Source organism: Falco naumanni, chromosome 4 (genome assembly GCF_017639655.2).
Source record: "Falco naumanni isolate bFalNau1 chromosome 4, bFalNau1.pat, whole genome shotgun sequence".
Classification (NCBI taxonomy): Eukaryota; Metazoa; Chordata; class Aves; order Falconiformes; family Falconidae; genus Falco; species Falco naumanni.
The window spans coordinates 58,325,124-58,342,144 of record NC_054057.1 but is presented as its reverse complement, the minus strand read 5'-3'; the positions used below and the strand labels follow the sequence as shown (position 1 = coordinate 58,342,144).

The following is a 17,021-nucleotide window of genomic DNA, read 5'->3' as shown; positions in this document are numbered from 1 at the left end:
ATAACATGAAAAACCTTTAGCAGCAAGGCCATGCTAAAATAAATACCCTCAAAGCAAATGGATAGCACTGAAAACAAGGAGCCAGACTGATCAGGGTAAATCAGACAGTCCTGAGAATGGTACAAACAAAATAAATTGACACTGGAATTTTCTGGTAATTTACTTCTCCAGTAGATTAAAGCAGGGAATTTAAAATAAACAAACATCACCATTGTGAAAACTGTGTAACTTTGATACAATGCCAGCAATGGAAGATGTTCTAAGATAACTTTAAGTCGTTGCATGCATTATTCACCCCCACCGTGTGGGTTTCTGAGGCTATATATTATTTATTTTGGTTTGTAGTCATGCTTATGTGTCACTGGATCCAAGGAATCAATACAATCTGTATGTGCGGGAAGCCCAACTAATGTCACTGCTGTCATGTCACAGGATGCCTCTTCTACTTTTCTGTAACTTTATAATGGCAGCCCTACATGAACACACTGTTTGGCAGCCATTGTCTTTTTTTTTTCTTTTTCTTTTTCTTTCTGTTTTATTACAGGATAAATTGTGGCAAGGAGAGGAGGGAAATTACAAGAGAAATATGAAGCTGCTTGGCTTGCTGATTTAACAAATGTTACGGTCTTTGACAATGAGGCTTTTACTTCTTGCTCCAAAGATACTCGGATAGCAGCTTTCAAAGTCATGCTGATGGAGTTGATATAAAGCTGATTTTTCTACCCAGTTAAATTTCTTCATTTTGCTTCTTTCATGTCTAACTAAACTGAAAATGTTCTCGTTAACTTCAGTATGACTTGGATAAATTGCTTATAAGTCCATCATTTAATAACATATAGACCTCAAAATGGCCATGAAAATCCTAACATGACAGGAACTAGCCTTGTATTTAAGCAGAGAATATGACCTGAGAACTGTCAAGAATGACTTCACAAGACACAGTGTTTTGTGATCTTGAGAAACTCTGTGCTGCCCATAGACACATCGAAAGTTTGAGAAAGCTAAGACCATTGAGCACAGGGCTTCACGCATCAAAAGTGGTACCCAAGTAACCCAGTGCAATTATATTTTTCAGAAAAGACTGATGAAATTGGAAGAAATTTTCTCCTTTTCTCATTATACCCCTACAAGAGGAATCAATCACCCTTGGGAATCTAACTTTAGATCTATTGAAATCAAGTTGTGATCTCAAACTGAATTAGGCTCAGTCAATTCTTGTGATGTAATAAGATTTCCTCTAAGAATGAAGTGAACATCTTAGCCAGTTTGACGTTAACTACAATAACACACAGTTAAATGTATACTACATATTATCACAGCTTGGCCTATTCAGATTCTTTCTGATTTTTAAGCAGTAATTTTGCAAGGTTACTTGCCGCAATATTTTTTTACCGCACTCCAGCCTTACATGTATTATTTATGCAAAAAACTGAATATATCTGTATGAAAAACTGTAGTTTCACTTACTTTGTCCTAATACAGTGCTCAAGCGGAGGAGTAAGATCGTTTTCTTTATCTTCAGCGCACATCTGAGTTGTGTCTGCAGAGACATATTAGACATTATTAGCGGCTGCATCATTTTTCTATTCATATAGAATACTGCAGTAGCTTCTAGAAACTCCACCCATGGAAGCGAAGGACTTACACTCATACCATAAACCTCTTAGCCCACAATAGGCACGTATCTACTTTGGATACACCCTGGAAGGTGAGCCCTGCTGGCATTTGAATGCCATTTCATGCCCTCGTTTACACTATCTGAACAGAGTGGCCCCAGACAGGGCCAGGAATGCCCAGAGCAGACCCCGCGGCCATGGCTCTTTGCAAACAGCATGGACTGTATAGCTGACCTTAGAGTGGGCAGTGGCACTCACTGCTTTGTCATCTCTTGAACTCTTTCAGCTATCAGTCTGCTGCCTTGTCGTGTGATGGCAGGCTAAAGGCTGAAAGGGCATGTCTGAATGCAAATGCTGTGGCGAATGAGCCCCAGACTGTGCCCAGTGTTAGTTATTCTGGGCCAGAAATTTGTCCAGAATCGTACTGACTACTTAACAGTAAGGATGATAGTGGAACAGTGTTCAGACTCACGCCCTGACCGAGGTTAGGTTATTAATATAGAGATGGTTTCAGAAAAAAACATGGATTAGATGAAAGAATATTATGGAGGGCTGTCATGAGGTTTTTATTTTGCAATTGATGTTGTAATTACTAAGAAAGCAATTTTCATTACTCAACTACTAAGGATGGCAGTAGTCTTACACTTGAATAGGAAACTCCAAATCCAGTCCAAACTGGGTTTTCTTTCACCCTGGAAAAGAAGATTGTCCCTTGACTGTTGAGCAAGTAACACAGAGATGGGAGAAGACAATGATGTGTTGGCTATAAGAGAGCTACCACAGGCGGCGAGCATTCCTTTGGGACGGAGAGGCAATTGCACTGTTCCAGGGAAAACAGAGAGGTCAGTGTCTCAGACACTGGATCTGTCAACAGTGAAAGTAGTCGCTGAACTTCCCAGGGAGAAAACATCCTGCAACCAGCTTGGATGTCAGTCTGCTCAGCTGTTTCCTGTTTTGGAGTGAAACATTTTAAACTGCAGCAGACTAGGGTTTTTTCTTTTTCTTCTTTTCTGTCTGTCATCCAGCCAATGGGTAGGTTGCAAGCAACAAACGATGCCAAGACAGGGTGTAGGATATGGGTCTGCTTCAGTGAGACTGATGTAGACAGGATGGGAGGCAATTGCTCTTACATTCACAGCTGCTAATCTCAGTTATATCTGGCTTTCTCATGTCATAGAGAGAACCTGGCTCTCCCTTGCTTCTTGATCTTGTCAGTACAAAAACATGCAGAAAACTGAATGGCTGTAAGGGCTGCAGCAGTAGGAAAAAGACAGTATTTAAAAGTACATAAAGTACTGGCAGTTTTCTCCTAGATCCTCAGGAACCTAGAGGTACACCGGAATCTTTTAAGTTTCAAAGGGCCTCTTTTATCCTAATACTGAAGAGTTTATAATGGTTCGTTAGAAGCTTCCAAGAGTATTTGGACCCCTCTAGGTATTCTTGATACTGATGTTCTGGGTCTTCTCACAGAGTGAGAAACAACAGCCACTGTCCTGACCATACTACTGGTAGCAGGACAGCATATGGGATGGCTGCCTTTCCCCTTCATTGCCAACTTGCTGAATTTTGTCATTTTTAGACTTGAATTCTTCCAACCCAGAGGTTTGAATGGAGGCTTTTCATACAAAGGAATAGGAAAAAAAGTATCACTAAGGTGTATCTTTCATGGGCAGGCAAGGAACATTTAGCCAAGTTAATTCATTAACAAAGTGCATTAAAGTGTTTTATACAACTCATTTGGCATAAGCGATATTGAAGTTATGCTCTTCCATCTTGGAGTCACCAACAGCAAGAAGGATATGGATACGATCTCTTGTATCTTCACTTAAATTCTAAGCTAATTGTAGTGAGAATCTGAGTGCCAGCAGTTACAAACTTGCCATTCAGGAGATATGATGAGCACGGATTCAAAAGAGTGGAATCTGAACAATCACTGAGAGAAGAAATACTGCTCATAATTTAAATGGCAACCTTAGGATGTATTAGTCACCAGAAGCCATGGTGTATTACTCACCTTTCCAGAAGACTTTTGCACATTGAACAATCTCATCTTAACTGCGATAAAACTATTCTGGAAGAGAGCTGTAATCAACATACCAGCCTTCCCTAGAAGCCGCCTCCAGTGTTTGAACCTCTGCTAATTTCATTGCTAGTGCTACCTTCTGTGGGATCTGCAAAGGGGCTGAGGATAGTGTCTATGACTCTGGAAGAATATTCTGAGAAATTCAGTTACATTCTTCCTAGCAATTATTCAGCTGCTTTTTGAAAACATCTTTAACAGGGTACTGACTTGAAGGTATGCACCAATGAGATATAAGAAGGATTTTATTAAAACAGATTGTACAAAAGTTCCCTGAATGTTCACTTGGAGACATCATATTGTAAATGTTAACATAGCACATATTAGAAAGGATGAGTGGTATCTCTATGAACTGTGCAATGCACTCTTTCATGCAAGTACTCTCTGTGACATATAACAAAAACCATGGAATCTCCACCCAGTCCCTAAAAATCTGACAAAAAAAAGATGAGCAAAATGAAGAGGGTTATTAATTTAGATACACTGGTTTGCTTGCTTTGTCTGTCAGAAATTTCTGCCCCAATGGAAAGGATTAAAGAGACTTTATCTGTGTAGGATAGTATGTTGAATTCACCAGCAGGAATTGCCTGCTTTTAGGAAGGAACTCCATATTTCTTGTGTACATTTTGGCAAATGGTTATGAGCTTGAGAAGCAGGGCAAATTCTCAATATAAAGTAGCAATTGTTATTACCCCCAAAATGTACCTCTTACTTTCTGGCTTTTTTCACCTTTCTTGCCCACCGTAATATCAAGATTTCCTGAAATGTGACTCTGATTGTGATTTTCCTGATTATAAACAAGATTCCTATTTCAAGGAATTCACTTTCCTGCTAGTCAAAAGCAAACAATTTTGCTATGCAGCACCAGTGAGATATGGCTGTGCAGCACCCAGGACTTTACGTCATATCTCTAAGTAACATGCCTAACCATCATAGCTTGTTGATATTTCCACGATGGAAATACCAGTAACACTTGGCATTTTGATATTTCCATCTGGTACTGCACGCAAGGTTTAGATGTATGATCAGTTTCCTTTTGGATGTTATTTCAGTTTTTCTCCAGACCTAACAAAAGATTACTACTGTACAGCCAGAACTGGGACAGCATTTCCCTGGAATGATGAAATTATTTGCAATTTACATCGTTTTGCAGTATTTCACAAATAACAAAAGATTTACTAGGACACACTGCTGGAAGAGGCTATAGCTACAAGAAGAAGATATCTACCTATCATTGTTTAGGCTTTGAGGAGAATTATGCAGATATTCCGTGACAGGTTGAGCAGTAAAGTGAAAAATTCATACATACTCTGAGCACTTTCTCATCCAGGGATCTCAGAGTGCTTGGTAGCTATAGATTTTGCAAATGTTCCTGATTTATTAATGATGAAAAGACAGAGAAAGACACTTGTTTTGGACTTGTTACAAGACACAACATAACAGGAAAAAATGTGTCTCAGTCTCTCCTATGCTGAACTATATCAACGGTATCACTTACAAAGAATCTTTTAGCTGGGACAGCCCATGTGGGAACCAGTTGGCAACTATAGTCCTGTAAAGGTTAGATATTTTTTTGAGATAGTATATAATGTGATCACTACAATAGAATGACAGGGATTTTAATTAAAACAAGAGGATAAATAACAGGCAGAAAGACTATTGAATTCATTACCAAATCTTGTGAGATGCCAAAGCGCCCAGCACTCCCACCATACAAACAGCTTTGCCACATGGGCTCAATTAGAACATACAACACTCATGTATAACTCATCCTGTCCAAGAGCCAGAATATAGATGCAAACAAGGAATACAGACAGCTGATTTTTAAAGACTGGACGACAATAGAGTGGCTTCTTAAGACCGAGAAGGAATTTGATTAGATTGTATAAACATATTGAAGGAAAGATAACAAAAGATTAGAATATTATTAGCAAATAGGAATTTAGCGGTCAAGAATATCTTAATATGGCAATAAGTAGGAGCTTTCTAAGCATCAGAAAACTTCTCATCTGAATGCCTTCCAGTTGGAGAAATAGATAACTGCTGTAAAAACAGCTGCATAATTTGGCAAGATCTTTTGCATGCTTGTGTTTCCAGGTATGCTTACAAGCAGTTACGAGACTAGATTTTGTTAGCAGATCACTGCCGTTTTCTGAAGTAGCTGGGTTTGGAGACAAGGATTTCATGCTTCCTCACCCTCTCTGCTCATTTTAGTCCAGGTATGTAGGGTTGAGGAACAGGAGACTTGCACCTTCTGCCTGTAGAAATGATGTGAGAAGATGTGATGGAGAATGGGAGTAGTTAAATATGGTTTATAGTCCTGGGAGCATGAATAGGCCAGATCACGATCTGTTCCTTGGAAATCAGTGTCACTGATTTACTAGTCTGTATAAAGTAGCACATGCTCACGCTTAACCCTTTCAAGAGCTTATCCTCAAAATTCCCCTGCGAAATCTAATCTCCAATTAATCACCAATACTAATCACAGAAACTAGGGAATAGACATACAAATAATCTTTAATGCCTGAAACCATCATTGTCCGTATTTTTGGATGATTCTTTCTGATGTGATGATATCACCACCAGAGATGAAACAGAGTCACTGAGTTGTACATACCAACTGTTAACCGTATTTCTTCTTCCTGGTTGGCCAAGCCATCATAATAATATAGATCAAATCTCTGCTCTGTTTTCCAGTCACCTAGTAAATCCTTTTCCAAACAGAACAGCACACTGAAGTGGCTTTCACTGCATACCAACCAAATTGGGTACTTAGGGGTCTTCAAGTAACAACCAACCTAAAAGAAAGATATAAAAAATTAGAACATCACTGGGGGCAGGGGGAGAAACAATTCTCTGTGGAAAACATGAGATGTTGAAGATTACCTATTTATTATAGTCTGAAAATATTAATAAAGGCTTATTATGTACTTCTGGTGAAGCAGACCAGGATAGCTCTGGTAAATCATGGAATATATAAAACAAGTATCTGGCCTTGAGTTATAGACAGGTAATGAAATCCAGCTGTAGTATCTTTATATCAAAAAGATCATATCCCAGATGATCAGAACCAAAAGAAACCCTGAGCTTTGCAACAGCTATAAAACTAAAGTGAGTTTAGGTCAGGAACACTACACGAGATCAATGGGAGACCGTGCTTTTATGCAACAGTACCTGGAAGCCAGGCAAGAGATTTCATAGGATCTCAGATGACATGAAAACAACCTTGTGTGGGCAGCTAAACTGAGCCTAAAATCTTCTCCTGGATTAAAAATTAAATACAGTTTAGCTCCTTCTTCTAGCTTCACAGTCCAGGTATGTAAAATATTTTCAGCTACTAGAAGGAAGCAATAACAGAAGCACTTCTTTCAATTCATTATTCTTAAAGATGAAATATTCTCATCTGAAAAAACCCAATGATTTCTGTAACAGTTGTCTTTTCTAAGCCTTTGCCTTCCTTTTGAAAGTTTGACAGAATACTTATTTCTAAATACCATAAGTATTCTGTATGAAATTGAATATAAAGTATTTTCATACGTAAGATGCTTTAAACTGGAATACTCAAGAGCTTTAATCTAGGATCAATGGGGGAACATTCTATGAGAAGGATGTTGGGCTTGTCTCATTTGGAGAAAAGGAGGCTGAGGGGCAACCTGATTACTCTCTACAGCTTCCCGAGGAGAGCCATAGGATGCATGGGAATACTTCAAAGCTGCACCAGGGGAGGTTTAGACTGGACATCAGGAAGCATTTCTTTATTGACAGGGTTGTCAAACACTGGAACAGGCTTTCTGCAGAGGTGGTCAATGTCCCAAGCCTGTTAGCATTTAAAAAGCATTTGGAAAATGCCTTTAACAACATGCTTTATCTTTTGGTGAGCACTGAATGGATCTGGCACTTGGACTAGATGATTTTTGTAGATCCCTTGCAACTGAAATAGTCTGCTCTATTCTGTTCAACTGAAAATAATGAATTGAAAATATTATCCTTAAATCTACCAGCTATTTAAAATGAGGTATACTGCAGCAATTCTTTGGATTTGTGAGTAATTGCTTTTATCCATACACGTATCCGCTTATCAGTTTAAACATTTTTTTCTGATGTGTCACACCATAGTCTTTAAGGTTCAAGTCCAGCAAAGGATTGAGGCTAGTTTTATATATATTTAGGCTCATATTTATTATTTCTCATGGAATTCATGTTTTAAGGCAGATATATATATAACATGCTTTAATGCTTGGGGGGTTGTTATCCATGTTTTTCAAACTTAATATATGCTGACATAAAATGAGTCATGGAAATTTCCTGCATCTCATGAAGTCAGTGAGTATCTTACAGTATTTTTGTCACCTCATACTAATGTGTTCTGAGGCAGACACCATACCCCTATCGCATGCTGCTGCTGTAAAGCTGCAGTATCAGTTAATGATATTAGCCCCTTCAGTAGTAAATAAAAGTAAAAATGGTTATTAGATTGCTTAATGTAGCAAAGAAACCTTATTTTTTCTAGCTAGGATTTTAATATTCAGCTACAACAAATATGTATTATTAGCTATAGTCCTGTCATTGAAAGCTGTATTCTAAGTTCCAAATAATGCTGGTTTTCCCCTCATTGTATTGTTGGGGTTTGTATCATCAATAAATTGCTCAGACAAACTAAAAAATAACATAAAACTTTTGCTTTGAGTGGAATGCTTCTGACGACAGCTCTGTTTATTACAATTACAGTAGACAGAATCACTACTGTGCAGGACACTGTGTATAACCATCTTTATTTTACCCCTGATTTTATGTATCTTTGCTAAACACATGTTGCGTAGCTGGTATACTATGGCTATGCAAAACAAGGAATGGCACACAAGTCTGCAAATATATTTGCATAGAAATACAAAATCAGTTTCTATCTGTTTAATACAGACACATGGATCAAAGACACATTGCTAGTTTAGAGGCTAAGGTAGTTTTGAAGAGGTTTGCACAGTAATATGGTAAGTGATACAATCTACAGAAACCATTTCTGCTTGTTGCTACCTTTAACTTTACCACTATGGGATTTAAATTATGCTTCAGCATAAGCAGTGGGTGATAGTGGAAACTGGAACTTTAAAAAGAATAATTCTTATATGTTTTCTAGATACAGATTTGCAGATACAGCTTCTACAGTTCTTCACCTTGAGCACACAGGTGCAAACGTCATCGAATATACTGCTAAGGCAGAAGCCAACATATATGCTGTTGTAATTAAAAATCTAAACAGCATCCTAAGTGATAAGGAGTGTGTGTGGTTTTTTATTATTGAGATTTAGAATTTATATCTGAAGTTTTATATGAGCACAAAATCAATTTTCTTTCCCAATAAGAATGTCTTCTGATGTTAGATAACAAGTCTCCAGCTAATTAAGTAACTGTTCCCTGACTCATTACTTTGCTAATATCTATTTAAAACAGCCTTTTATACAACAGCTTTTGTTTTTTATGTAAACTCTTGGCTTAAAAGTAAAGACATTTTTTTACAGGTTTACAAAAATACTCATAACAGGACTTATCAAGAAGGGAAATACACAGATGTAACAAAAGATGGCAAATTAGAGGGATATGGATGAAAAGATTCACTCTCACAAACATGCATATTTTAATATGCAGATAGATCAAAGCCTAAAAGGAACAACCAGTCTTCTCCTAAAAATATGTCTTCCTACATACGTCTGCTGAAGTAACTTCTAAGTTTCATCAAACAACATTTGACAAAACAAGATTAGAGAGATACAGAACTGCTTCAAAGCGCACATTCACCCCAGCTCTTACTCACATGAACAGTCCTATTGAACTCAGGACAAACCCTTCAGATGAGTAAGGTCCATAGGAACATTTTCCAAATATGTACAGTTTTCAAGTACAATGCTTGCACAAGAAGACAAGGTCATGAACTTTAAGACAATAAGGAGAACTCAAAAACATTGCAGGTCAAATCCTCATCTCCCCTACAAAGGGAGAAGTCTTCATTTCAGTTACATCAGTTACAGTAGTTGAGGATTAGCTGCTGCCTTTAACATCTAGTTGTGTTCCAGCTGTTGGCTGGTCACTGCAGGACTGCAGGTTTACTTCTCCCCAAAACTGGCCACTCTGTCCCACTACCATCAACCTTCCAGGGACTTCTGGCTCTCCAGATATCTCACGTTACTCCTACACTCCAGCTTTAAGGTCAAGCAGCATGGAATGGGTTTTATCCATAAGGTGAAAATTTCTTCCTCTCCCCAAACATGTTACTTTGTCTAGACTTCATATAAGGAACTGTCCTCTTCCATGTCATTCCCCAAAACATGTCTAGATTTTTTTCTACAACTTATTATATGAAACCATGCTACTGACAAAGTAAGGACAATTCTTATTGTGAGGATTCCTTTACCTGCCTCTTCAAGCATTATTTATTGAGTGGACTAAAAGTATGCCCTCATTTAACTGGTCCATCTGGTGAGTGGTGAGTGCTTCTTCAATTGCATGGCCAGGCTGGAATATTATAGGGAATGATATTCCTGGCCTGCAATATAACAGGGCCTTGAAGCAGGACAGGGAAGAACACGCATGAATACTCAGTGTACAGAATCCTTAGGAAACCCCTTAAACTCAGTCAGAGTGTGTGTCATCCAGCAAGTGCTTGCCAGAGAATGGGGCTTTTCTTTCCAGCTGTTGTATGCAGCTCTATGACTGTAATGCTGACTCTGACTTCCAAAGGCTAATCAGGAATATGTGACTTCAATCTATGTTATTAAATATTATTATTTTTATTAAGGGCTCAATGGCTGTATTTCTACTTTGCAAAACATAAAAAGAATCTTTTTTTTTTCCTGCTTGCAGTATCATAATGCATTGAAGAGTAGCAATGCATTACTATTCAAAATATTTGTTTTCAAAGATGCTCATGAATCCTGTATAGCCAAAAAATAACCCAAAAAAAACCCCAACAAAACGGTGGGAGGGGAGGAATGAATTAGGTGTCTTTTCATGCTGTATGTTTTCAGTTCCTATGGAGACTTCACTAACCCTAATCCTCTCCCTTACAAATCCTGCAAGAACGCTCATAACTTTCAAGAACACAATTTTCATCTTTGGAAAATGTCAACTTCTCAAAAGCAAGCACCTTTAAAGGGCTCATTTTCAACACTATGAATGATCTTTTTCCACATCTGACTTTAATGTGTATTCACACAATGGTGAAATTATCTACAGACAAACACTTATTACTGGAGAATTATTCCAGTATATCTGCTGGAATGAGTGTATGATACTTCGCCATTCAGTTTTTATTTGCTTATTGAACCAGGCTATCTTTTGCCATGTGTACAACAAAAGAAACAAACAAGAAATATAACCTAGATTATGTGTTTCTGTGACTCCATTACACAATTTACCTTGAACAGAAACAAACATGAGGTTATCACTCCTACACAGTGGCTATGATTCAAAGAAGAGAAGATGATATCAAAACCAAGGAGGGTCACTGGATATGGCTAATGTGATGGTATTTTTCTCTAGTTTTGTTATCACTGAATATAATTTCACTTCTTTGCTTGTGGGACTTTTTTTTAAAAAAAATTGAGATAATATTCAGTCATTTCTTGCTTTATATTTATTTGCCTGAATACAATAGTTATAGATGCTTATATTCCAAAGTAATCATACAGTGCAGTACTGAGACCCACACACAATTCCACAAAGGTCTGCGTTCTGTCAAATTGTGTAATTGCTAGCTGTACTGAATGCAATAGAATTGATAGGCAAAAGGATAATTAGACAAAGCTTTCATGGTTACAGTCCACAGCGTATTTCTTCTGTCAACATTTTTTCCCCAAAATTACAATGACCTTTGCTGAATTAATATTAAACGATGTTCCAACAGTGTTAAGACCAAAGTGTCAATTCTGTAAAAACAGATACCCTTGCAAAAGGTCTTGGGTGATCAAGAACACCACTGACTCAGTTCACTTACTTGACCAGCAGTGTTAGAACACCAGGTCAGCCACACTGCTGTTACATTTGCATATAGTGAAAGGACATTGTGAGGAGAATGTTATTGCCATTGATATGTACTTGCTTTCTATCAGATTAAGAAAAACAAAACTAATGTTCACAAGATCTGACGTTCAGAGTATGCATAACTTCATGAGTATGCCAGGTTAGACAGAAATTGAAGAGTTTTTAGCTAGATATTTATAAATTGTAGTAAAACCCAGTACTGCTACGTGCAAGCCCTACATAATTTCTCTGCAGCTTTGAATCCTTTTCGTTGTAGAAGAGGAAATCTTTCTGATAAAGAATTTGGGGGGGAGAAAGGACAACATTAATGAAGAAGAATAGAAAGTGATGTGTTCAATCCCAGGACTACCAAAGACTCCTGGAAAGCACTGGCTTTTGACTAAAGTTCTCTTTTTCTGCCACAACACAAAAGAACATAACAGTTGTGGCAAGGGAAATAGATGTCAGGGTGCCAGGTAGCCTCAGGAACTTTTCTTTATCCTTGTCCCATTCTGCTGCTTTTCTGGTATGTCCCATCAAGTGAATAAATGCTGAGGGAGATTCAGACCCTCACTCAGGCTTCAGTATTTTGCCATTCCTTTAATACACATGAAGGAGTTTATAATTCACTTCAGTAAGTTACTTCATTGCAATGACAAAGATAGGTTAAGATTCAGTCCACTTAATTCTTCAGCATTTATTTCTAAGCCCTCTAACCTCAGTTGGCCCCTAGGCTTTGGCTATCTGTAAAATTGAACAAGGAAGAAATGGGTATTGTCAGAAATTTAGATGTGCCTGTTCACCAGCTATAAAAGGAGTTGGCTAGCCTCTTACCTGAAGCAATTTCAGACTATAAAGGACCCAAAGGTAGATGAGATAAATCCAGATCCAAATGCAGCTATTTATAATCTAGAGAGACATGTGGAAAGTATTTGACTTATCATTTTCTGTTTTGTCTGTATGCAAAACATTCAGAACTCTTTTAAACATGTGGGGTTTGTTATTCTTACTGTCTTAAATAAATACTCTGTGATTTTATTTTATTTTATTTGGAAGGACATTGACAAGAAATCAATGCCAATATCCCAGCAACAGTGGCTGGCCTCCGGGAAAATAACTGTCCATGGATAAGTAGGAGGACAATAGGACTTCATTAAGGAAAATTTCAGTTCCAGGCTAGAAAGGAAGATGTAAAAATGAGGAATGAAGAACAGACTTTTTAAATGGCCAATGCTTTGTCAGCTTTGTTTCAGTCAAACTCATACGTATCACATGGTTTTGCCCACATTGGCGCTCACAAATGTCTTAGAGAAATAGCAGGGCCCCTTGCCGAACGCATCTACAGGGCACAATATCTACCGTATACCCATTACTGAAAAATAAGTGAAAAATTAAAACCAACCATCAGTTTCTGTTTTGCACATGTATATTTTTGTTGTTGGTTTCTTAAACAAGATGGCTAAAAACCTCTTTCTAACTCTCCTCCTCCACAGCCCCACCGATGACCTGGCTTGAATCCAGTCCATCTGACTGAGAAAGGCGCCTGTTTAGCAGACATATTTCCCAGCAAAGAAGGTTATAGGAAGGACGTTCCACAGGACAAATAAACAGGTGAGGTGCCAGAAGACAGAGCATGTGTGCTGAATTTAATAATTCAAGTAGGTCTTGTTATAGCACAGGGTGTGCTGGTTTCATCAAAAGGACCAAAGATAATATTTCCCATCTGTGGAATTTTAATGAAAAAAATTGTTTATTTATGTTTCTCTCTCCTTTTGAAAAGAAACAGCAAAAATGAGCATAACATCTTTGTCAATGCCACATTCTCTCATCATTTTCAGAAATGCAAAAACTAAAAAGCATCAGTCTTTTGAAATGCTGACAGCTCAAGCAGGCTTGGACATTGTCAAGAGTCAGAGTAGGGTGAGTTTGGAAGGTCAGCTAACAGGAGGTTTAACTACTATAGCAGGACAGGTTAAAAGCAGGAGAGAATCAGTTGAAGACAAAGAGGAATCAGAGTCAAGGTTCAAAAGAGGCAAGTAACGTTGAATACTTCCAAAACTTCATGTACAGTAGCACATTACTAAAGTGGTTTCAAAAAGCATTTCAGAAGGATAGCCAGTTCCATCAGCCAATACCATACTAGCTTTAGAATGAGAGATTCAGAAGACCTGTACTCTCCTCCCAATTCAGCCACTAGCTTAGTGGATAACTTACTGGGATAAGCACTTTGACATTTGTTTCTTTGTTACCCCTGCCCTGTAAAATGGAAATTATACTTGCCTCTTTTGCAAAGCACAAATCTATCCATAGGAAATGACACACAAATGCTAGATATTATTATTGTTAACATTATTAATCATAATAATGATAATTATTACCATTATATTTTAAATTTTTCAGATGAGAATGCAGATTAGTTTTCCCTGTTTTTGCTGTTAGTCTCTTAAATGAGCTGGTATAAATATGATGAGCATCTGTTTCTACTTTTAATGTCACGATTAGTTTTAAAAGAGCATTTTATCATTCAAAGTTTTTTCACCTGCAATCTTAACATGACATTTAGGCCAAAGACTCCGACCCAAATGCAGGGACTTTTTCACTAATGACCTCTATTTGGCCTTGCCCACTTCTGTGCCTCACCCCTTTCTCTGAAGTCTTGTCCCTGATGCAGAAAAGACACTACTGCTGAACTGCTGCGTGCTGCAGCCCAGCAAACAGAGGAAAGCTGGCACCAATTGTATGTGGACTGACCAGCTTTTGAAAATGTTCCTATTGCTTTAAGAGATCTAAAGAAATCCCAGGAAACCTAAAATCTGAAGTTAGGCTTCTTAGTTAAATGTGTAAGATGAGATGGAATCAATAAAGCTTAAATATGGGCTTAGCACAAAGAAAAGAAATCCAAAGATGTGTAACTTGCTTACCAAAAAGTAACAGAATTGGGCTTTTAGGTTTTTTTGCAAATAAAATACAGAATCTCATTACAAAACTAAATGTTTGCATATGAAATAGATTGAATGAATCCATCTGTCACTGTGAAACAATTTGCAACAAGTAATTACATTACAAAAATATACGGAGTCTGGTGATACGTTAGGACTAAGAGTGATGATTAGACATTAACAATTCCAGACAAATTACATGAAGCACACATTTTTCTAATCAGCAGAGATAACACATCCAGCATGATCCACTGAAAGAGATTAATGGATCAGCAACAGATGGATTCTTCAGGCAATCTCTGGAGAAAAACCAACTGATCATTTTGTTTTGCTTTGCTACTGCTGAAGTTTGGCAAAAGGATTAATTCCATCCTCATGCCCTCATGATATTTTCTGCTCAGAAGACATGGCAAGGAAATTGTGAATTATATACAAATATTCCATATATTAGATAAGGGAGATAAAATGGTATAGAAATCTTTCTCCATGCAGATTTACTGCATCTAGCCTGGAATCTTGCATATCCTTCCTAAATGTGTTGGTAAGTTGGAAGAAGTCTAGTAGAGAGCAGTAAAAATAAGCTTTGGACAGGATGTACTGATGAAAAAGGGAGGAACTGTTACATCAGCTTGCAAATGTCTAGCGGATGGGGATTAATTGTTTAGGGGGCAGGTTAGATTACAAGTAAAAATGATAATCAGAGGAAACTAAGTAAATGAACAGTCAGATTTAATATTAGTATATCCAAAGCACAAGCTGTGTAGTAGATATTAAAATCTCCACATTCACAAGTACCTGTATTTGTAAATCTGTATTTGCACTTTCTCATGTTTTAAAGCTTGAGAGAAAAAAAAAAAAAAAAAAAAAAAAGACCTGAGAAAAAAGGTAAGACCACAGTTATACACGCTACGATCCTAAAAAATGGCTATCTGAACAAAAAGGCAGGAACTTCACAGACACAGATTTTAAAAGAAAGCCTACTATATAAGAGGACATAAAAATGCCCTGAATTATCCTCTGAGAGATTGGCTGGATATGACCCAAAGGGAGTTTTCCATCTCTAATGTCTATGATTCACCATACGTATATCATGCTCAGGATTTTCTTACTCCTGAAAACAAAACAAAAAACCAACAAAAAAACCCCACCAAACCCCAAACAACCAAAAATGACAGTCCTTTTCCATGACTGGTTTCAGTTACCATCCTCATAGCCACAATGTAATTGGATGCTGAATCCACTTACTGAAACTCTGAGAGGAAGGAAAGAGTCAGTTTGAAAGCGTTACAGCCAAGTGCTATTCTCAGTTCCACTACTGCAAACTATCAGTGACATTTATTTTTTTCTAAACTGTTCTAAACTTATGTCTTTTTAACCGAAAGCAGAATCTGGCCCCTCATCCTGAAGCCACAGTGGAGACTCCGCAGACTTGAGGCCAGAATCTGACTTTCGTCCTAGTCCTAAGGCAGGCATTGCAGCGTGTGCTGAGACAAACCAAAATGGAGAGCGCTTGCAGATGTTCTTAATAAAAAGCAAGACAATTTGCATCAGATGCCTAACTAGTGTAGACTGGAGAAAACGGAAACTACATCTACTAGAGTTTCTGTAACTGATTAAGAGTCACTGGCTTGGAAAACAGATCACTGGTCATGAGTCCAGCTCCCAGTGAAGAGCACAGCAGTAGCAGAAACAGCCCCCCTTCACCATGTAATTTGCAGAGCAAGTGGAAGACAGTGTCTGATTCGCTGGGTAACTTTTATTTTATTTTTAGAGGGCAGATGGGAAAGAAATAGCTCTTACCTGCACTGACCTCACCATTTTGCTACTTAGAAGTCATTTTCCTCACTAGAAAATGGAAAAAATGCTACAGTGGTGCCTAACCTTTTTTTTTTTTTTTAATTTTTTTTTTTTTTTTTTTTAGGTTTTAAATGTTACAGTGTTTATTGAAAAGGGCAAGGAGCTTGAACTAGACACAGAAGCTAATTTATTTTTAGTCCAGTTTGTTCTGAAGTAATCTGATTTGGATACACTGATATGCTGTTTTGCCTGAATTTAAGCCTCATTATAATCTTGTGAATAATGTAAAGGATTGTGTTAATTAAAATAACAAAAAAATATAATTTGTCAGTACTAGGAAAATGTAACTGACTTTAGCTGAGTAACAGTTAAAATCAAGTTTTGTTTTCAGTCGCACATTAATATTACATCAGTACAAACAAATTCTTTGCTCATCACTTTTATATTTTTAATTTTTATAGAGGCACTGACTGCAAATCCAGATGGGACTGTTACAATTATCTAATCCAGCACCTAACACAAGCAAGAGAATCTCAAAATGCATCCTTGCGTCAAACACAAGATTGTCTGTTTAAC

General features: G+C 37.6%; 1 protein-coding gene across 1 annotated transcript in view; it reads right to left on the bottom strand.

Annotated features, from left to right (window-relative positions):
* MINDY4 (MINDY lysine 48 deubiquitinase 4) overlaps window positions 1–17,021 on the bottom strand; it is an 82,418-nt gene that overhangs the window by 6,979 nt on the left and 58,418 nt on the right. The window contains exons 16-17 of the mRNA XM_040592964.1: window positions 6,314–6,494; window positions 1,468–1,540 (exon numbers count right to left, since the gene is read on the bottom strand). Coding sequence (XP_040448898.1) covers window positions 1,468–1,540; window positions 6,314–6,494 — 254 coding nt within the window. The remainder of the gene's footprint in view (window positions 1–1,467; window positions 1,541–6,313; window positions 6,495–17,021) is intronic.